At 46.8% G+C, this 21,736-nt stretch overlaps 1 protein-coding gene across 1 annotated transcript in view; it reads right to left on the bottom strand.

The window, feature by feature from the left end:
* Window positions 1-145: 145 nt before the first annotated feature.
* The window catches only part of MYRF (myelin regulatory factor), a 161,331-nt gene continuing 139,740 nt past the window's right edge, over window positions 146-21,736 (bottom strand). The window contains exons 18-26 of the mRNA XM_066583152.1: window positions 13,366-13,434; window positions 12,812-12,885; window positions 12,572-12,724; window positions 11,404-11,631; window positions 10,094-10,181; window positions 6,174-6,248; window positions 5,990-6,092; window positions 3,941-4,045; window positions 146-1,212 (exon numbers count right to left, since the gene is read on the bottom strand). Coding sequence (XP_066439249.1) covers window positions 1,129-1,212; window positions 3,941-4,045; window positions 5,990-6,092; window positions 6,174-6,248; window positions 10,094-10,181; window positions 11,404-11,631; window positions 12,572-12,724; window positions 12,812-12,885; window positions 13,366-13,434 — 979 coding nt within the window. The 3' untranslated portion in view covers window positions 146-1,128. The remainder of the gene's footprint in view (window positions 1,213-3,940; window positions 4,046-5,989; window positions 6,093-6,173; window positions 6,249-10,093; window positions 10,182-11,403; window positions 11,632-12,571; window positions 12,725-12,811; window positions 12,886-13,365; window positions 13,435-21,736) is intronic.

Genomic DNA, 21,736 nt, shown 5'->3' with positions numbered 1-21,736 from the left:
TCTCTACAGTCACACGACACCAGTCAAAGAATACAAAGCATCAGCCATATATTTTATATTGTGGTATTTATACGTAGACAGGATTTTTTTTTTTTCAGACCCATAGAATCGGGTAGAGGTGGGGGATGGGGGGGGGGGGGGGAGACAGTGCGGTCATAGGAAGAAAAATATAAATACAAATCAGACATTTAAAAAAAAATATTAAAAATGCTTTGAGCTCGAGAGATGACATTTTACCCCTTCCGATACATACAGGCTGTGTAGTGAAAGGGTTAAAATGTTCTCCTGTGATTAGTGTCTTAATTATAAGAAAAAATAGTATTTACAAGATTTTAATATTAAGAGCAGAAACAACAGTTTTTGTTTTTTTTTCTTTTTTTTGGGGTGCGGTCCAACTTTTTTTCGACTTTTCAAAGTCACCAATTCAACTCTTTGGACAGCATACGCACGTGGGTGCTCAAAGTCTTTGGTGTGCTGCCTCACCATCAGGCGTTCTTGGTGCCCCTTCTTAAAGGGCAAGATTTTGGTCCTCAACTGCCATGTTAAGATTAAGTGCACTTCTGTGGTTAGGGAATTAAATACAAAACACAAACAAGAAAAATAAAAGATCCACATAAAATACAACGAGACACAAAAGCTGTTCCAGTATTCAGTAACTTGCAGTGCTGCTGCGGACTTCGGCGTAGTCACCTCATCGAACAGTTCACAATGCTCCGGTATTGAGGACTGATGGCGCTGTCCCGGAAACTTGGATTAATTATTAGGATGGTCAAAAATAGGTGGGAGGGTTGTAACAGAATCATGATATTAAACATAGACAATTATGAGGATGGAGAAGAAGCTGTCCCCATCTTCTGCCATTCATGTCCTCTGCAATGAGCGACAGAAATCCCGTGTTTCTTGCTTGGGGATAATTCCCTGTGTCTCCAGTGTGAATACCTTCCAGTTGGTCCCAGACGGATCCAGTGCTGCTTGGTTTGGTCCAGTGTTGCACATCCAGTGACGGGTGGGAATACCCCGTGGCTGCCTGCAGTCTAGGGGAGGGGGGAGGGGGGGCGGGGATGACACCTAAACTGTGCCCAAGTGAAAGGGGAGATTTTGGAGTTTTCCAGCGGATCAATGAGTGTATCAGTTGCAGAGTCGGTAAAAATGGAAATAATAGTCTGTAACTTCTGAAGAGTCAACAGTAATGTCATAACATCCTGACGCACCCTAGGGGAGAAAGAGACGGTCAAGACTCCTTACTGATCAGTAGAGACATGTCTTAAAGGTAACGTGTCATGAGAAACAAAGCTATTGTATAAGGGTGTGTTCAGATGTCGCTGATTTGTTGCAGATAGGGGGCAGACTTTACCCCTCCACTTTGAATTGAAGTCAGTGTGCACACCCAAAATGTAAGTTTTTATGTATAAGACAACCTCCCCCCCCACCCCCCAAAACCCCCCCCCCCAGAAAACTATCTTGCAGTTTTCACTAAGCCTAATAATAGTTTGACTTCCTGCTTTGTACAGAAGCCTCATGGGCCTATACGTAGTAGACAAGGGGGCTCATTGACCTCTATGGGAGAGTGTTGTGGACATGTTCTGTGACCTGCGCAGAAATCATTGTGCAGGAAGACAGAATGGATAAGCTGTGGACCCTGTGATATATAAATTCACACCTACACCATCGATGTTACCGTTAATTGTAATCTTGCCTGTGATGTTAGTGAGATGACTGCTGAAAAGTATTCTCTATGGCACAGAAGGTGTTAGACTATTATTAGACGGTATTTGTGTACCTTGACGCCACCGGAAGCTAGGGGTTTGACAGGAGGAACGACCTGTCACACCCCCAGCTCCTGATAGGTTGAAGGTACAAAGGTCCTAGCTGCACACTGTGCATGGATTAATGGGTGCCCTGCAGCCTTAGCCTGACGGTTACTTCTGTTCTTAGCCTTACATTGTGAGGTGTAAATGCTGCATGTTAAGGGTGCATTCACACGAAAGTATATCGGCTCGGATTTTACGCCGAGCCGATATACGTTGTCCTCGTGTGCAGGGGGGGGGGGGAGAGCCAGGGCCAGGGCCAGGAACTGTGCTCCCGCCCCCTCTCTGCCTCCTCTCCGCCCCTCTGCACTATTTGCAATGGGGAGAGGCGAAACGGGGGCGGGGCTAATTCCAGGCCTTTAGCCCCGCCCCTGTCCCGCCTCCTCATTGCAAATAGTGCAGAGGGGCGGAGAGGAGGCAGAGAGGGGGGCGGGAGCTCAGTTCCTGCACTTGGCTCTTCCATCCTCTCCCCCCCCTGCACCCGAGGACAATGTATATCGGCTCGGCGTGAAAACCGAGCCGATATACGTTCGTGTGAATGCACCCTTAGGGTGCGGGCAGACGAGCGTAGGCGTATTTACGTTCGCACGAGCGCAACGTATAATCGCCTGAGCGATCGTTTTTCACCGATCATGACCAGAGCTAGAAAGCGTATTTTCGTTTGTTCCTACTTTGCAAACGGTCTTTTCGGCGATCGAATATGCGTTGGCGCGTATTTCGGTCGCATATGTTCCGGTTTTTTTCGAATTGCCGTTTTTACACGCCGTAAAATCGCCCATGTGAACGAATACATTCGAAACCATTGCCTCAGATGGTCACGTATATACGTTTGGTCGCAAAAACGCGCCGTTTATGCGCTCGTCTGCCCGCACCCTAACGCTGTTACATGCCAGCATTCACATGTAAGAATGTAAGGCCAAGAACCATTGTGAGGCTAAGGCTGCAGGACACCCATTAATCCATGCACAGTGTGCAGCAATCACTGTAAGCGCACCGTCCATTCCCGGCTGCCAACCAGCTGAGTGCTACATACTTCCAGCTCTTGCAGCCTCTGTCCTGGCTGACGGCCGCTCACCCCGATGTTGTCGCTGGCCGCGCATGTGGTCCACCTCCGTCGGGAGAGCCTGCTGTCCGGCGCCTCCATATTGTCTCACGGCTGCTCCCCTGCTCAGTGCTCCCAATGTGGTCCGGCGCCGTGGGAGACTGCCATCCAGCACTTGTGTCTGCTGGGTGCCGGCTCGATCCTGATGAGCACTCCCAGCTCCTAAGGCAGCGGCCCTCCACAGCTACGATTCGTTACTGCCTTCCAGGATGAGCACATGTGCAGCCAATCAGGGGGCGTCACCACCCCCCTGTCAATCTTGACTCCACCAGGTCTTTCTGGTGGCATCAAGATACACTAATACCTTATTAGACGTAGTGGTCAGTGTGAAAGCTGAAGGATTTTTAATTTTCAAAAAATGTCTAACCTAAAAATGTAAAGAATGGGTAATTTGCTGATGACACTTTTATGATTAAAGGAATTCCTTGGCAGACACTAAAAATAAAAGACATGGTGGTCTGGTTACCGGACAACATTTCCGCTATAGTACCAGCTGTGCTAAATAAAATAACAAAAGAAGCAGCGCTTCCCAGTATTTGTTGTGGCAGATGATGTCACCGGATGTCATCCGACTGCTGCAGTGTCACCATTATGGCACCCAGTATGTGAGCACTGATGCCAGGAGAACAGGTGATAATATCACAACCTCTGATTGGCTGCAGTAGTCAGGTGACAAACAGCGGGCTACAGAGCTGGATCCCCTTTGCAGAGGAGGGGCAAGTACTGCTCCTTTTGTTATTTTAGCACCTTGCATGCTATAGGGGAAATGTTGTATAACTGCTTTATCTTAATGCTTTCTGAAGCAGGTCTTTTAGCACGCCCCTCTTTCCTACCCAATAAAAACTGTAAGAGGGAGAAGAATCTGACTCTCAGTTGTCTTCACGGCAATTTCTTAAGAAATGAATCGGCACAATATTTTAGACCTACTTTGATTTTAAAAACACAATAATGTTGAAGGGGGTGCACGCTTATTTTTAAAACGCTACATTATGTAAAAAGTTGTACAAAATATCAGGACGGGATGACTCACTGGAGGTGACACTCGCAGGTGGAATGAGAAATCCTGGGAGGGAAACAGCTGTAGAGACCACAAATGATACGTTGATGGGGCTGACACGGCACAGACTCCTGAGACCTGGTGCAGAGAGACCATTACACTGTTACCATATAGGAGAGGTCATATACAGTCGCACACTAGAAGGTGATGTGGAATGGACATAAGACCTGATGCACAACTCATCATCTCGTTTCAGTGTAGTACTACATGACATCTTAAAGTAGATTCCATTCATGTTATAGCAGCTGGATTGATTTTCAGAAAAAGATTTAAAGCGACTCTCTGGACCTGGAGGAACAAAGCTGGCCGCACCACTTCTCCGACTGCCTGGTGCACACTGTAAATTAGTATGCATCGGAAGTCTGAGACACTACCTACACTGCTCTGATTGGCCAGTACTCTCACTTGGGCAGCACTGGCCAATCAAAGCAGTGTGTGGTGTCTTAGAGTAATGCATATTAATGCACAGTGTGCATCATTCAGAAAAGCAGTGTTGCCATCTTTGTCCAGGGCTGGAGGGTCACTTAAAAGATCCCCATTAGAGATGAGCGAGCATACTCGCTAAGGGCAATTACTTGATCGAGCATTGCCCTTAGCGAGTACCTGCCCGCTCGGAAGAAAAGGTTCGGGGAGAGCGGGGAGAAACGGCGCCGGTAGCCGAACCTTTTCCAAGCGGGCAGGTACTCACTAAGGGCAATGCTCGATCGAGTAATTGTCCTTAGCGAGTATGCTCGCTCATCTCTAATTCCCATATAATATCTAGACAACAGGCATTCCCAAATTCTTCAAAGGAAGCTCCTCTGTGGCTCTGGTCTCATTTTTGGGCGGCCAAGGAGGCCCCTTCCATCTTTGGATTACCTAATAACCCATAGTGCATTGGTAATGTTAACTACCAATAGACTATACCTGCTCTGCTTCTGTGATCCGTGCTGGCCAATCAGAGAACACTGCATAGCAAATGGCAGCTGTCATCTTGGCCACCCAAAAATGGGACCAGAATTTGTGCAATGAAGGAATTTAGTATACGCCTCCAGCCCAGAATTTTGTCTCAAAATCAGAGGTTTACTATAAGTTTAAAGCTTGTTTTTTTTTTGACAACTTAAAATTTGTTTAGTACCACTCTGTACTTCCTGGTTGCTGCTGACCGGTGCATGTGACTGCTGCAGCCAATCACTAGCCACAGTAGTGACCTTCTATAGCCAGTGATTGGCTGCAGCAGTCACATGTCCAGGTCAGCAACAAACAGGAAGTACAAAGTGCTTGTGAGGCAATTTTAAGTCACGGTAAAAGCCATTTAAATGGATTTTCAGGGACTTTTCAAAAAGTTGCTAAGGGCTGGGAATGAAGAGACTGAAAAAAAAAAGACTAAGCATTACTTATCTGTTAACTGTCCTGCCTCTCCAACTGAGATACCCTGGTTCCTGCAAGCTCATGCAATGTTCACCTGACATTCATCATTTACATGATCTTTGCAGCCAATCACAGGCCTCAGTGGTCACATTATGTTCATGCACACGACAGCTAAGATCAGTGATTTTCTGCATCAGTCATGTGAATGATGAATGGCACGTGATTGCTGCAGGAGCTTCCAGGAGCAGGATGGCTGTACTGGAGTGGTGAGACATTTAACGGGTGAGTACTACTAGTTTTTTTAGTCCATTGTCTGACTTTAGTATCTTTGTGGAAAATTCCTTTAATAACTGTTATCCCCAATGTGGCTACCAGCCCCTGTTTAATAATCCTGCATTTGACCTTAAGACTTAAAGGGGTTGTCCAGGGTTAGAAAAATATGGTTGCTTTCCTACAAACACTGCTCCACCCTTGCCTGTGGGTTGTGTCTGGTATTGCAGCTCAGCTCCCCTTCCCTTTATTGGAGCTGAGCTGCAATACCACACACAACCCTATGGACAAGGGTGGCGCTGTGTTTGGATGAAATCAGCCTTGTTTTTTCTAACCCCTTTAAACACAGATCAATACTAAGGAACAAAGGAAAACAAGATATTGACCTTGCTATGTACCTACCTTGGAGCAGCTCTGATTTTCGGATAAGCCCCTAGTTACAGATGTCTCACAGTTTTTTCCAGCTGTTGCTTCGCATAGATTGACAGATACAGGAGTGGAGGAGCTAGAAAGACAGACGGATTAGTACACCATAAAAACAGTCACAGAAAAAAACCCTTTTTGAGGTTGAGTTAAAGACGCTCACTTGAACTCCAGTGTAATATGGCCTGTTAAAGAGCTGTACTTCTTCAGTGGGAGTAAATATGTGTAGTTTCCTGCTCTGTGAAGAGAAAAATATATATATTCCATGACTTCCTGTGCCATAAATGACCATTGGAGACATCATCAAAAGTGAGTCCTTAACCCTTTCCAATCCAATTTGTATCCTAGTTTTCCTAGGGGGCTTACTCTTTTTCGGCTGTTATAAAACGGCGCTATCTGCTGGCTAAAGCCAGTACTGCATGAGGTGACACGTTGGATAGGCTCCGACAGCAGAGAGGCTGGCAATATACAGTAAGAGAACCCCGACAGACGTCTTCCAACATCAGAGCTGTACAGCCTTAAATCATAATGTCTTCAGATGTCAGACAGTGGATTGGAAAGGGTTAATGGCTAACTAAAAAGATGACAGCGGCTTGTGAGACTACTTGGGTACAACACACAACCTGAAGAGTCACATACGTATACACGAAAGGGTATAGCCATATGGTGTTAAATAAGACAAGTGATGTAAAGCATGAGGAGGGGAGGGAACAGATGGAGCAGTAAAGAATTGTAACAGGTCTGAGATAAGGAATGTGAAAGTTTTATTGTCCTTTGATTGATATCTGGTCCAGGAATCTGATGATCTACAAGGTTGAGGAGCACATTCCGTAAGTGATGCAGAGATAAGGGCTATTTAGACACAACAATTATAGCTCAAAATTAGCTCAAAAGCCGTCTTTTGAGCAATAATCGTTGTGTCTAAATGTGCCCATCTTTCAGTTTTGTGACGAACAACGGTTCTCAGTTCGGCTTGAAAACCATTGTTCGGCAGAACAGCTGATAAGACGGACCACACGCTGTGCTCGGGGACCGCTGATAACAGCTGATTGCATTGTCTCAGCTGTTGGCCCCACCAGCAGATCAAAAGGAATTTATTCAGAGAACAGGGGGTAGTACTCTGAATAAATTCCGCTCCTGGCATCATACACGTTGCTAATTGGTACTAATAGGCATTAGTACCAATTAGCAGATTATGCAAAATGATCACTCAAAAGCCATCTTTTGAGCGATCATCTGTGTCTAAATGGGTCTTAACATAAAACTATGTGACACATTAATTCCTCTTCTGATTTGGCCATTTGCACAGAAAAAGGTCCCATACCCACCTAAACTAAGGCGGGGGGGGGGGGGGGGCTAGGAAGCATCAGCCAGTGACTGGGTCATGTTTTCACTATGTCACTACTATTGCTGACTGATAAAAGGTCATTGGCAAGCAGTTTGGAACTATTAAAATTAATAGAGTCTTCATCTTCCTGACCCATTTATGATGATTGGATCTGTGCTGCCCCTTCACTCCACCCCTCTGTATTGGATATTTATTTATTAGAAGGAGTGGTATGTCCCTCATTGTATGCAAATGGCCAGTTAACTCCTTAGTGATTATCCATACGGTATTTTACGACAATCACTAAGAGGTCTTAAGCTAGGACCCCTGAGCTCAGGTTATCAAGGGAATCCCAAATTCCGTTCCCAACCATTTAAACCCTTACCTGACGCGATCAATAGACAAACTGTAATACAAGTATATTAGTAAATGATATACCTTCATATAAAAAATGCTATGTTTTGAATTAATGCTAGAGCAGCCAACTCCCTTTAATGTTGAGTTCTTTAAATTTGGTTTATGATAAAGTTTGTTAAATTAATCTGATCTTTAACCCTTTCCAATCCACTGTCTGACGTCTGAAGACATTCTAATTGAAGGCTGTACAGCTCCAATGTCGGAAGACGTCCGGCAGGGTATTCTTACTGTACATTACTTGCTGCTCTGTTGTCGGGTCCTCTCCAGCACGTCCCATACTGCAGTACTTGCTCTAGCCAGCAGATGGCGCCATTGTATAATAGAAGAAAGAGAAAGCCCCCTAGGAAACCCTGAATCCAAAATTGGATTGCAAAGGGTTAATGAAGATAGTGGCACCAATGACCTGCGCTTAACCTTTCTGTCCATGTATTTTTAATGATCAGCCAAATTATCGATTTTGTTGTACCTTTCTGTCATGAAGTAGTATGATTTATAATTCCATGTACTCTCATCATCACACATACATCAGGAATATAAAACTCCAGGTATTTTCACGTGTATCAATTTTGACAGCGACATACACCGATTGGCATTTTGGGAGATCCAAAAGGCCCCCCACAATGAGATTACAAAGTGCCATCCAGGTGTTATAGCAGCCTAGGGCCTTCTGAAGTCCCCAGGGCTTCCATGAATGAGTGCCTATTAAGACAAGCCTGTGGCTTGTCTTAATAGAACACCTGTCAGAATAAAGTATACTGCAATACTATAGTCCACACTATAGTATTGCAGTATACTGTATATGCGATCAGACTTTTGCAATTTCCATTGTTAGTGCAGACCCTTACAGTCACACAATAGAAGAAGAAAGGACAGATCTACTTGTGCCAAAACATTTTTGTATCCTCAAACACAACATCAGAGATGAAAATATTGATATTAAAGGTCATTTTAAATGTCAGGGAGACAGGGGGATCTGGGAGTTGAAATTAATAACATACACAGATGGGAATGTTGCATGGATTTATGTCATTCTTCATCATAGCTAAAATGGTACAAAGATATTTTTACCTATAACACCAGTTAGGGCTTCCATGCTGCAGCAGCTGTATGGAGCTAAAACCCCAGTCAGCCATGGCTGCACAATTTTGCCAGTAAAATTGTGCAGCCATTGGCCACCATGGATGGGTGGTGTTTTTACCACAGTATACAAATGGGAATATGGAACAAAACCTCCATAATATCACCGATTGGAAGACAGAATTCTTGCAAGTCAATGTCAGAATTTTTAACAATGACTGGGGATTGTGAGCCAAAGCCAGAAAAATCATGCACTGACAGCTGTTTCCAGGTGATTGCCCCTCATCAGTATAAGCAGGTTTCTGGCTTGGCTAGTGAGAGACTTATAGATGTGGGTCAGGAAGGGTATCATTTCTCCTTAGAGAGAGCACCTTGATCATGCTGTCTGTGCATGGTTATTCTGGCTTTGGCTCACAATTTCCACTCATTGTTACAAAGCTTGTTAAAAAGTCTGACATTGACTTGCAGGAATGCTGCCTTCCAATAGGTGGCACTGTAGAGGTATTGTTCCATCTTCATTTGCATATTTCCCAGAAGAGCATGCATGGCCATCTAAGTCTCCTCACACCTTCTAAGTGCTCTCCCTAAAGAAAAATGATACCCTTCCTGACCCCTGCTACAGGATGGAAACAGCCTTAGGGTGCGTTCACGCAAACGTATATCGGCTTGGTTTTCACACCGAGCCGATATATGTCGTCCTCATCTGCAGAGGGGGGAGGATGGAAGAGCCAGGAGCAAGAACTGAGCTCCCGCCCCTTCTCCACCCCCTCTCCGCCCCTCTGCACTATTTGCAATGAAAGGAGGCGGGGCGGGGCTAATTCACGGGGCTAATCCCCCCCCATGCAGATGAGGGCGACGTATATCGGCTTGGCATGAAAACCGAGCCGATATATGTTTGTGTGAATCCAGCCTTAGGCTAGGTGCATGCAGACATAACTGCGAGTTGCGCCTCAGGGACATGTATGGGTGCAACTCGCATTGGACAGCACATGAAGATGCATTTGTGTGATATCGGATACACATGGATGATGCACATTCTGGGGCATTCCATGGCTATTGCTCATCGATGATATGGGCAGGAATAGGACATGCCATGAGTTTTTTTTCACAGGATCCGTGTAAAACAGCGTCCATGTGTATAGCCTCATAGGCTATAATAGGTCCATTAAAAGGTCCATAGAATTATACGGACAGCACAAAGCTCGAAAATACATCAATGTGCAACTTTACTGAAGCTTGACATAAGACAGTACATGAATCACCTGCAGGTGTCTTGGGAGGCGCATAATTGATCTGTAATGAGCGTGTCAGTCTCTAGGAGCCGAACAGAAGAGATAGAAGCTCGAGATCCTGCAAAAGACATCACATTATCTGAGTCCCAAGTGAGAAATATGGAGGGATGTTATATCATACATTCATGTGTCTGAAGAACCTTCACGGACAAGACTAAAATTCTGAGTAGAATATATGTGGATCCGGTTGAAGTAAACAGATGATGAATATGGAGGATAAAGGGCGCTTGGTGAACTCTTAACCTAAAAATATTAAAGGAGTTGTCCAAATTAATTTATTTCTATAAATTTGTGCCCCCCACGTATAAAAAGAATAGATGATTCTATATTCATTTCTTCCGGCTCCCCAATGTGTCCAGCACCATGTCTCCGGTTTCCCTCTGACACTGTGTTGACAGGCTGCAGTCAGCCTGCGTATAGGACATCACAGGCTGGATCATTTATTGTTTTTATACAAGGGGAACACGAATTTAAAAAATGTTTTTCCAGATACGGCACCATGTCTGTCCATGTGTGAGAAGGCTACGGTGGTAGGCTCGGGCTACCTCGAATCATTGGCTTTAGGGCAGTGAGTGCCAGGACCAACTCCATGAGAGAGGTCATAGATCCCATGTCCTCCTATGTGGGCAGAAGGGACAACAAAGACTGATGGCCCGGTTCCAGCCATACCGCTTTAGGAAAGGGGTGGGTCTTAAACTAGGCCCCGTTGGCTGCTGTAACACGAGGGCACCATGGGAAGCTAGCGCAAGCTCAAGAAGATGACATTCATGCTCCCAAATAATGAACTTTAATATAAAAACAATTTAAGTGAACAAATCAAGTCCCGGGTTCTCTAAACCGAACAACAGTATCTTCGTTAGCAATATTTTTGTGCCCATTTGTCGGGATTATCAACAGTCTGTACTCATTCGCCAAGAGTTCTCCAGCTTTTCGAACCTCACTGATTCTGCTCCCCAGGGAAGATCTTGTCCATAGGGCAACGTAATGTGTTTCTGCAGTATCCAACAGGTGAAACTTCCCTCTACCTCTGTCCATGGCTAACAGCCTTACTTGCTCCCCTTCTGGTCCTTTCCCATTTAGAGTCACGTTCCCTCATTCCCGTACCCCACATGGGTTGTGTCTGGTATTGCAGTTCAGCTCTATTCACTTGAATGGGTTCGAGCTGTAATACCAGACACAGAACATAGACAGATTTGGTGCCATTTTTGGAAAAACAGCAGATCTTTTTGCTACTTCTGGCCAATTCCTTTAACATTTATGTATCTTTTGGTATAACTTACCATTTCCATAGGTGACAGCTGAGACGGTGGTTGATAATGTTTCTTCCTCCTCCATGCTACGCTTCTTACGTCGGTCCTGCCCTGGTAGGCTGTTAGGACTGTGTTTGGTTTTTCCCTGGGTATTTTGGGGTGAAGGACTGACAGGACGTGCTTGCGTTTGGAGAGAATTCCGACTCTTGTCCAGAGTTCTGGATTTAGCCTTTCTTATAGTTGTAGCTGAAGCGTTGTCTATGGTGAAGATGTATATATTAATCCCTCACAACTAGACAAGAAGATAACATTGAAAAAAGGAGGTCCACGGGGAAAGGGGGGGGGGGGGGAGTGTGTATCAGACACGTAAAGGGTCTATAACCATCATGATTCGTATGTGAAGTGCATATACTGAAGACTATGGATGATGGAAAGGTGGAAAGGGACATGCAAAATTGTAAGGGGCGCTATTCCAAGATTTAATGGTGATATTACCATGTGTATTATCCTTGTGTTGTCCAAAATATGCGCATATCATTGTGCATCATTATAACACAAGTATAATCTAACACAATTTTCATATTCTGAGTCTGAACTTCCGGGTTTTGGGCTACATGTTGCAGTGTTGGGCAAACTTCTAAAAAGTTTAGTCCGAATTTCTCCTCATTCTTGTCCTCCTGAGAAAGAAGTGGGAAGAAGCAGCATGCTTGTTCAGTAGTTAGCACTGTTGCCTTGCAGTGCTGGTGTGATAGGTTCCAATTTGACCAAGGACAACATCTGCATGGATTGTGTATGTTTTTCTTGTGTTTATGTTTCTTCTCCTTTTTCTCCAACTTCGGAGGAAAAGGATGAGGCAGAAGAAGGCAGAAAAAGCCTGGTGGCTCAGTAGTTAGCACTGCTGCCTTGCAGTGCTGGGGTCCTAGGTTCAAATGTGACTAAATAGATGTTGTCCTTGGTCGGATTTGTACCTAGAACCCCAGCACTGCAAGGCAACAGTGCTAACTACTGGAGGGAAGAGGAGTTTTAGTGAGGTCGGAAAACCAAACTTTTTGCAAAGTTTGACCCAAATTAGGGCTTGATTGTTTTGATTTATTCAACACTACCCATTTGGAGTGGCCTCTATGGTACATGTGCTCTTGCAACCAGGTAGAAGTACTAAGGTAAGTGGTTTTTTTTGCATTTTATCATGGAATTTCACCTGTTATTGAAGTTTCCACACGAGAAGCTGTTTTTCCTAACGTAACTGCAGGAAACGTGGAGGAGCTATGAGGACTAGAGCAACAGAAAGTATTGCACGGAGGATTCAAGCACAGGTCTATTATGGTGGAAGGATTCGGGTTATGTGACCAATCTGCAGAAAAAGAAATGCATTGACGTTAATCAGACAATACAGATGCATTGGCCGCATTAAAACAGATATTTCAGACCAATGGCTCACCTGTGCCCTCTGTGGCCTGTAGTGGAGGTGTGGTGGAGCTCCTCAGTTGGGTGGTATCAAAGTTCTGACTTGAGCTAAAGAAGAAAAAACATAGGAGACACATGTGAAACGAATTTGTAGCACCTAATTCCGGAAAATAAGGTGGTTTGCAGGCAAGAGACGTACCGTGCACAGAGAGCAAAGGGGAGAGTGAGCCGTATCTGCCTGAGGAAAGTCAGAGTGCAGGTACCAGTTGAAGTGAGAGGACTGCAGGTAGCAGAGAGCAAGCAGTGATAGAGAAGGCAAGAAGAGATAAGACGTCAATGCTAGACAAGATACGACAGCTTAGCTCCAAGGTGCAAAGTCAAAAACCGAGCAGCTAATAGGTTCATGCTTTGAGATCGGCAAATCGATCCATTAAGTTCAGTGGTGATCTTGAGATTCAAGTCATTAGTAAAAGGATGGTTGGGGATGGAGGATGGTTGGCCTTGGTTGCTGTAGACTATAGCTTAAATTTTCCTAAATGAACTCATTCATAGTGCCAATTCATAAAGTGATCAGAACGTTGTATTTACCCTTCCGTGTCTAGGATATCATCTTCACTGCGCAAATTCAACACGTAAAGAGTTGTCATGGAGATAACACTGCAAGAGTTGGAAAAAAGTTGGTTAGAAGTTTGGTAAAGTTTCGCTAACAATGGCACACATATTTCTAGCATCTAGTCTATTTAGTTGTTGCTTTTAAATTGAGTGCCCTATGTGATTTGGAGAAGTAGGAATCATCTATAGACAGTATTAAGACTTTCCACACTCATTGTCAAAAACAATCCCTCCCCTACAAGGATTTGTCAGAATGTAATGAAACTTCCTCTGGGTGACTGTAACATTCATATAAGTAATTGATTACAATATCAGAGCAAAAGGATACTTTACTGTGTAAAACTGAATACTTAAAGGGAGGCTCTACTACCCTCTCATACCGCCTGTAGCGTGGATACAAGCTGTGATACGGATGGGCATGGAGGTTCTAGTACCCTGTTGTACCGCCTCTAGCTTGGATACAAGATGTGATACGGGTGGGCATGGAGGCTCTTAGTATCTTGTTATACTGCCTCTAGCTTGGATGTAAGATGTGATACGGACAGGCATGGAGGCTCTAGTACCCTGCTAAGCCACCTCTAGCTTGGATGCAGGATGTGATGTGGGCAGGCATGGAGGCTCTAGTATCCTGTTAGGCCACCTCTAGCTTGGATGTCAGATGTGGTAAGCGTGGCATGATGGCTGTAGTACCTTGTTGGGAACAAGTCTAGCTTGGATACAAGATGTGATACGGGCAGGCATGGAGGCTCTAGTACCCTCTTGGGCTGCCTCCAGCTTGGATGCAAGATGTGATATGGGCAGGCGTAAGGCTCTAGTTCCCTGTCGTACCACCTCTAGCTTGGATGCAAGATGTAATATGGGCGGGCATTGAGGCATACAGGTTCTGTATGGTATCCTGTGGCATATTGGTCCAAATTTGCTGTAACTGAGCTTCTAGATTGTGCAAACTCATAGGCTGTTGAACTTGGCTTCCCAGATAGTCCCATGTATGTTCTTAGGGCGATCAATCTGGTGACCGGGCTGGCCACAGAAGTGTAGTAATGTTGTGGAGGCATTCCCGTGGTACCCTTTTGTTTGCAGTTGAGCATTATCCTGCTAAAAATGGCTCTTGGAAGCCCTGCCTTGGGAGGAACACATGTGGCTGCGGGATGTAATCCGCAGCAGTCCAGTTCCTTCGTTCATGACACCACTGCAAATGGAGGCGATGGTGGGTAGGTGTCAAAGGCAGTACACTTAATTGGTGCTGTGAGACCAAATGTCCTTCAGTCAGGCACCTGGAAATGGTTCCGACAGACACAGGAAATTATAATAATAATGCCACCTTTCTCTGGATGGCAGACAGCGAAACAATTAGAGCTGCTTGTGCTTTTCGAATGAACAGACAATCTTCACTACTGGTGTTCTGTCAAGGGTATCCTGAGCTCAATCGCCTTGTGTGTTTGCCCTCACGTATCCACTGGTCCCAACACCTCCTAACAGAATGGCCCAGGTCGCAGGCAATTTGTCAATAGTACCCTCCAGCTTCTCACATCCCAATAATACGCCCGTATCAAACTCTGGTAAAGGGGTAACATCTCTTCTCTGCGTCGTAGAGGCATCTGGTGGTCAACAAACTCTACACAAGCGGAAGAAGAGGTCCACTACACACAAGGAGCCTCCGAGAGCCTCTTATAGGCCAAGGGAGGAACCACTTTTAGGGTAGCAGGTGGCAAGACCGTTTACCTAATCACTCCACAACTCTAATTATTTGCATATCTGTCTGAGATGTAACCGCATGCCAAGTTTTGCAGCAAAGCAACAACTTCTTCTAGGGGCAGAATTTTGTTTGATAAAGAATGTATTTGGCTGTAGATTCACTTTGAGTGGTGGAAGTAAAAGGGGCTCCCACCTAGCAGTATCAGTTCTATATGACTGAGCCGCTGAACTACAAAGAGGTTTGTATGCATTACTTTGTGGTGACGAGCACCAAATTGAATCTCTACCCTGATAGAGAAAACCTAAGTTTTTTTTCTCTATAGATCAATCAATTCCTAGAATGTGCTACTTGTAGTATACAGAAGTTCATGTATGGAAGTTTCTGGAAGGTTCTGAGTGATCTATGTAGTCTTGTGCTTATATGTATTGTCAGTGTGTTTTATGTAGCAGGAATATGAGGTTTATTGCCTAGCGGCAGCACTGAATGGGTTACTGTCTGGGTTACGTCTGGAAATGTAACTTTTGTAAGTCATGTGACCTTGTCATATAAATGTGTGAGCAAAATGCATGATGGGGTCTGCCTGTCTCTTCTTGTCTAGCTTCAGAGTGGTTTGGGTTTGGCTTTTTGGAGTTGTACGGAGTGTGGCCCGCATGCAGGTACCTTCAGCCTGCATGGGGTGAAGATGGAAGAAGAGGAGAGGTGGCCTAGAAGTCCTTCCCTAAAACCCCTGCTCTAATGTGTGTCCTAGTCAGCCGTGCAGAGTTCCAGTACTGCAAGTCGTGTGAGTAACTGGTAGAGAGTTCGTGTTCTCCTATGGAGTATCTTGTCCAGCAGTGGTGCTTCACAAATAAAGAAAAGGGCCGGAACGTGCCGCGAGGGGCATATACGTGTAGGCCCTGCATGACAGGGTTTGCCGGGAACAAGAAAGTTAGGATAGGGTTAACTGTAAAGGTGAGGGGAGTGATTGTTAGGAAGTAGTTTAAAGGGATTGGTTAGTGAGAAAAGAAGGGGGGGGGAAATTGCAGGGGGGGGGTTAGTTATAAAAAGGGGCATTTGGGCGGGAGCGCCATCTTTTGAACGTTTCAGAGAGAGAGAAACGTTTCAGAGAAAGTGAGAGAGAGAGAGAATAGATAGCGGAGCCGGTAGAGAAGTTTTATCGGCAGCGGAGCGGAGCTAGTGTTTGCGGAGGACCCAGCTGGGAAGAGCGGTAGCGGAGTGAGCGCCGAGTACAGAGAAGAACAGGTTACCGGGATGTCAGCGGTGGAAGCGGCCTTAGCGATCCTCCGGGCAGCGGCGGTGAATCATCCCCCGGGGTGGCTGCAGGCTCAGATGACAGGAGCGGAGAGAGGTGAGCCGGCAGCAGCCAGCGGAGACGGAGCCCCGGCAAGGCGCGCGCGTGCGCGCAGGACACGTCCTCCGGCTAGGTTAATAGCCGAGGAGGCGGAGCCCAGGACCCGGCGCAGGGTTAGGAGCCCCTCCGGGGACCCTCTGGCCGGTCGCTCATCACCCACAGCCAGGGTGGCTGGGGACAGACCGGCCAGGAGGAATCCGAGACAACGCCCGGGTCCAACGGCCGGCCGCAGGTCTCGCTCTCCTCGGGGGGCGGGGCTTGCCCGGCCAGACGCCATCTTAGACGGAGAGGACACGGCTACCCCCCAGGGTGAAGTGCCGGCCCGGGGGGGGGCCAGGCAGCGAGAGAGAGGTCGAAGCGCGGTAGGAGCCGTGCGTCGCTTTGAAAATCCGCCCAGGGCAACGGGGAGCTCGTCCGAGCGCCCCCAGGTTTCGGACTTGGTGCAGGGAGCAGGATTGTTTCATCAGCAGGAAGATCCGCCGAGGGCTACGGGGAGCTTGTCGGAGCGCCCCAGGGATTTATTTCCAGGAGTGCATTGCGAGGTGGCAGGAGGTAGTCGGCAGGTCAGGTCGGCCATCTTCGTGCCACTACCAGACGGGCGCCAAGTGGGCCCGGAGCAGTTAAACGATCCGGAGCAACGGCAGCGAGAGAGCCTTTTTCCCTACCAGCGGGACGAGACGGCGGCTGGCGCAAGTCGGGCGCAGGAACGACGACCGGATCCGCGGATGACGGCTGATGGGATCACAGCGCCCATGCGGCCCGGTGAGCATGAATGTTTAACACAATGCTATAATTTTGATGATATTAATCTGCCTAGAGGGAGCGGGGAGTTTATGTTAGGGGGGAGCGGGGGTAGTGCAGGTGGAGGTCAGCGGGAAGTTGAATTACGCTCGTTGTTAGGTAATATGAGGGAGATGTTGGTCCGCTGTGAGCAGGGCCTGGGTTTGGGGACTCAGACAGTTGCATCGCCAGTGGCGGCGTGGTTGTCTGAAGGGTCAAGAGGTGTTTCACAAGGAAGTGGCGCGGTAGGTGGGAGTCAAGGGGTGACTACAGGATCCGCGGTGTCGGGGGTGACGGTAGGAATTCAGACGGAGAAAGATGGGGACGCGATCCGACTGGACGATAAGGCCAGGGGTGAAGTCTATGTCTGTTTTGAGGGGCCCCTAGGGGCCCATCTAAAGAAGGAGGTTCGCGAGAAAATCTGGAGAGATGAATATGTAGAGATTTTTTCCCTCTTACCTTTGGAAAAGTTTAACTTGGACAAAGGAAAAAGGACTGATTCTAAGAAGGAGGACGAAGAAAAGAAACGGTGGCGGTTGATTCCGCAAACGTTTCAAAATTGGTTGCAAGCTTTTGCGATTTTGGCTAGTGTGATAGGCGAAAAAGCCCCGGAGAATTGTTCGGGCCTTTTTTGTTATTTAGATGCGATAGCGGAAGCGTATCGCACGTATGGCGGGCAGACATGGCTTCGTTATGACGAACAGTTTCGTCAACGAAAGGCGGTCAGGCCAAGCATACGGTGGGATAATAAAGACATTGGTCTTTGGTTAAGGGTGATGGCCCCGGTCAGGTACGGGCATCCTTTTCAAGGTGGGGCCGGCGTTGGATCAGGGGAGGAACGGGACAGCAGGTGGGCCAACAAAATGTTAAGAAGCCCGGCGTGTGTTGGGCATTTAATGAGGGGAGATGTAAGTTTGGGGCCACCTGTCGATTCAAGCACGTCTGCTCAGTTTGCGACGGAGTGTCGCACGGAGCAGCGCGTTGTTTTAAAAGAGACAAGGCCAGAAGTGCCGGTAGTGGTGGAAAAAGGGATGACGCCGGTGATGCTACAAAGGATGGCCCCTTATCTAAGTAGATATGGGAACCGGGAGAAAAGTTCTTTATTGTTTGATGGTTTTGATGTTGGTTTTCGTATTCCCCCTCCGGGGCATGTAGTTCCTGTTACGTTAAGGAACCTGAAGTCAGCGTTGTTGCACAAGGAGGTGGTAAAAGAAAAGTTGGAGAAAGAGGTACGATTAGGGAGAATGGCGGGCCCCTTTTTAGCTCCACCATGGGACGATTTGATTGTATCACCGCTTGGGGTGGTGCCGAAAAAAGAGCCGAACAAGTTTCGGCTTATTCAGCATCTATCCTATCCAAAAGGGGCCTCGGTCAATGATGGGATTGACCCCGAGCTGTGTTCGGTGGATTATACCTCATTTGACACAGCGGTTAAGTGGGTTCAAAAGTTCGGTAAGGGAGCTTTGTTGGCCAAGACCGATATCGAATCGGCTTTTCGTTTGCTGCCGGTTCATCCGGAAAGTTGCAAACTGCTGGGGTGTTTTTGGGAAGGGCAGTATTACGTTGACAGATGCTTGCCCATGGGTTGTTCTATTTCTTGTGCGTATTTTGAGATGTTCAGCACATTTTTGGAATGGGTGATGCATGAGGTGTCAGGGGCGCGTTCTATTATCCATTATTTGGATGATTTTTTATGCATTGGCGAGGCAGATTCGCCCATGTGTGGCAATTTGTTAGCAACGGTTCAATGGGTGGCCAATCATTTTGGCGTCCCATTGGCTCCTGAAAAGACGGAAGGGCCAACGAAATCTTTAAGTTTTCTAGGGATTACAATTGATACCGAAGCAATGGAATTTAGGTTACCCACGGAAAAGTTAGAGGTCTTAAGGGAGGAATTGCAGAAGGCAAAGGCAGGGAAAAAGATTACATTGCAGCGGTTGCAGTCATTGTTAGGAAAGTTAAACTTTGCTGGGAGAATTATGCCCATGGGAAGAATATTTGGTAGAAGAATGGCACGAGCGACAGCAGGGGTTAAAAAGCCTCACCATTTTATAAGGGTGTCAAAGAGTTTGAAGGCTGATTTGGAGGTTTGGTTGTCCTTTCTGGAGAAGTACAACGGGAGGACCATGGTGATTGAGGAAGTGGTCGATAGTGCAGTATGTGAGTTGTTCACTGATGCAGCGGGAAGCGCCGGTTTTGGCGCATTTTTCAGGGGTCAGTGGTGTGCGGAAGCTTGGCCAGAGGAGTGGGTGACAGCGGGTTTAACAAAAAACCTAACGTTGCTTGAGTTGTTTCCGATTGTGGCTGCGGTAGTTATTTGGGGTGAATTTTTCAGAAACAAAAAAGTGATTTTTGGTTGCAATAACCTGGGGGTAGTGCAGGCTATTAATAAGGGATCTGCGTCTTCGGCGCCGGTTATTGATTTGTTGCGGCAATTGGTTCTGTCAGGGTTAACATTGAACGCTTGGTTTGTGGCTGAACACGTTCCTGGGGTAAAAAACTGCATAGCTGACTCACTCTCTCGCTTTCAGTGGGAGCGCTGTCGGACCCTGGTGCCAGAGGCGGATACGGAAGGACGACTGTGCCCTCCAGAACTTTGGCGATTGGTCGACGTGCGGCGGAGCACCTGATCCGGGGGTCGCTGGCGGCCGGCACATTGAAAGCTTATGAGGCAGCTTGGGGAGAATGGATGCAGTGGATTGAGAATATAGGGGAGGTATATTCTGAGGAGGACCAGGTAGGGGCGTTGTTGTTATTGATAAGTGAGGCGCATGGTGCTAATTGGTCGGTGGCCAAGATCGACAGATTAATGGCGGGTTTAGCATTTGGCTTCAAACTTAGGGGTACGGAGGATATTACAAAGCGCTTTATTATATCCCAGACTTTGAAGGGTTTCAAGAAAGGGAGGAGGGTGAAGGATAGGAGGAGGCCAATTTCTTTTTCCATGTTAGAAAGGATTGGTAGGATATTGGAAGACGTTTGTTCGGATGATTCGGAAGTTGCGCTATTTCAATCGGTTTTTTCGTTTGCATTTTTTGGGGCGTTTCGTATTAGCGAGCTGGTGTCACCTAGTAAAACGACTGCTGGCGGTTTACAAAGGACAGACGTCAGTTTGAGTGAAGATAATGTTGTTATTTGGCTGATACACTCAAAAACAGATCAGATGCGAAAAGGGAAGAGGATTGTATTGGGTAGAGTGTCGGGTGCTAGGATGTGCCCCGTAACGTGTTTCATTAGCCTGATGGAAAAAGTGCCGGGCGACCAGGGTCCTTTATTCCAGCATAGGGACGGGTCTTTTGTATCTAAGTTTCAATTTGGCGCAATGCTGGGAAAAGCGTTGCAAGAATTGGGCATGGAGCGGATGGGATTTTCTTCGCATTCGTTCCGAATAGGGGCAGCTACGGAGGCATACGAGCGAGGCCTGAGCCCGGGAGTGTTACAAAAAATTGGCAGATGGAGATCCAATAGATACCGGCTGTACGTCAGGCCGGAAGGATGGTTTGGGAATGTATAATACGTAGAGATATAGTATATAAAAAAAAACAAAAAAAAAAAAAACCCTATGTTATGGATTGCATTATGATGATCATATGTAAAGTTATCCTGCTTAACGCCCCCATTTTTGTTTTCCCTCTTTTTGTTCCTTTTTCATTGTGTTTCTTGACAGAGGGAAGCCCGGCGCTCGTGTGGATATTAGGGCACTCTTTTGTGTTTTGGGCAGCTGAGCGGGCACAGGTTAGACCAGAAGGAAGACAGCTGGGTTTTTCCAGAAGGGAGGCCATAATCCGCTGGATGGGTACTCGGGGTATGATGTGGGGAAGGGTCATACCAGAAATCACGTCCTATGCAGAGCTTGATAGGGCTCCAGACGTTCTGGTAATACATGCAGGGGGTAATGACCTTGGGGGGCGTCCAGCCAGAGAGGTTAGGCGGGACATCCAACATGACTTTCTGCGGCTCCGTAGGGCATTCCCAGCCATGGTAATTGTGTGGTCCGAAATCTTGCCCAGAAAGTCATGGAGGATGGCCAGATCAGTTCTGAAAATTAACAAAGCAAGAATAAAAATAAATAGACACATTTCAGCTTTTGTGGTTAGAAATGGAGGGGTTAAAGTTAGACATGAGATTTTGGAAGGTGGGGTAGGGGGGTATTGGTTAGATGACGGCGTACATTTAAATGACGTCGGCTTGGATATGTGGTCATTGCGTATACAAGAAGGGATAGAAAGGGCGTTGATGGTATGGAGGGCGGCGCAGACTTAGGGGGTAAGTCGTGCTGGCTGTGGCAGGCGGGGGGGGGGAGGTCCTTGGAGGCAGTTTATATTGGGTGGAAGGAGTTACGGTGGGGACGGCCTCACCTGGAGTGATTATCACCCTAATGGTTTTGGTTGGGTCTGGCGCGGTGGTAGCAGGCCAGGGAAGGGGTCCCGGGTGGCCTACAATTTTATATGTTGATTGCCTCCCAGAGGGGGTTTTTGGGCATCCGAGCCGGGTGACGGTTGGAAGCCAGGTACAGTTTT

Source organism: Eleutherodactylus coqui, chromosome 11 (assembly GCF_035609145.1).
Source record: "Eleutherodactylus coqui strain aEleCoq1 chromosome 11, aEleCoq1.hap1, whole genome shotgun sequence".
Lineage (NCBI taxonomy): Eukaryota > Metazoa > Chordata > Amphibia > Anura > Eleutherodactylidae > Eleutherodactylus > Eleutherodactylus coqui.
Note: the sequence above shows the minus strand (reverse complement) of the source record. Positions and strands in the feature narration are given on the sequence as shown.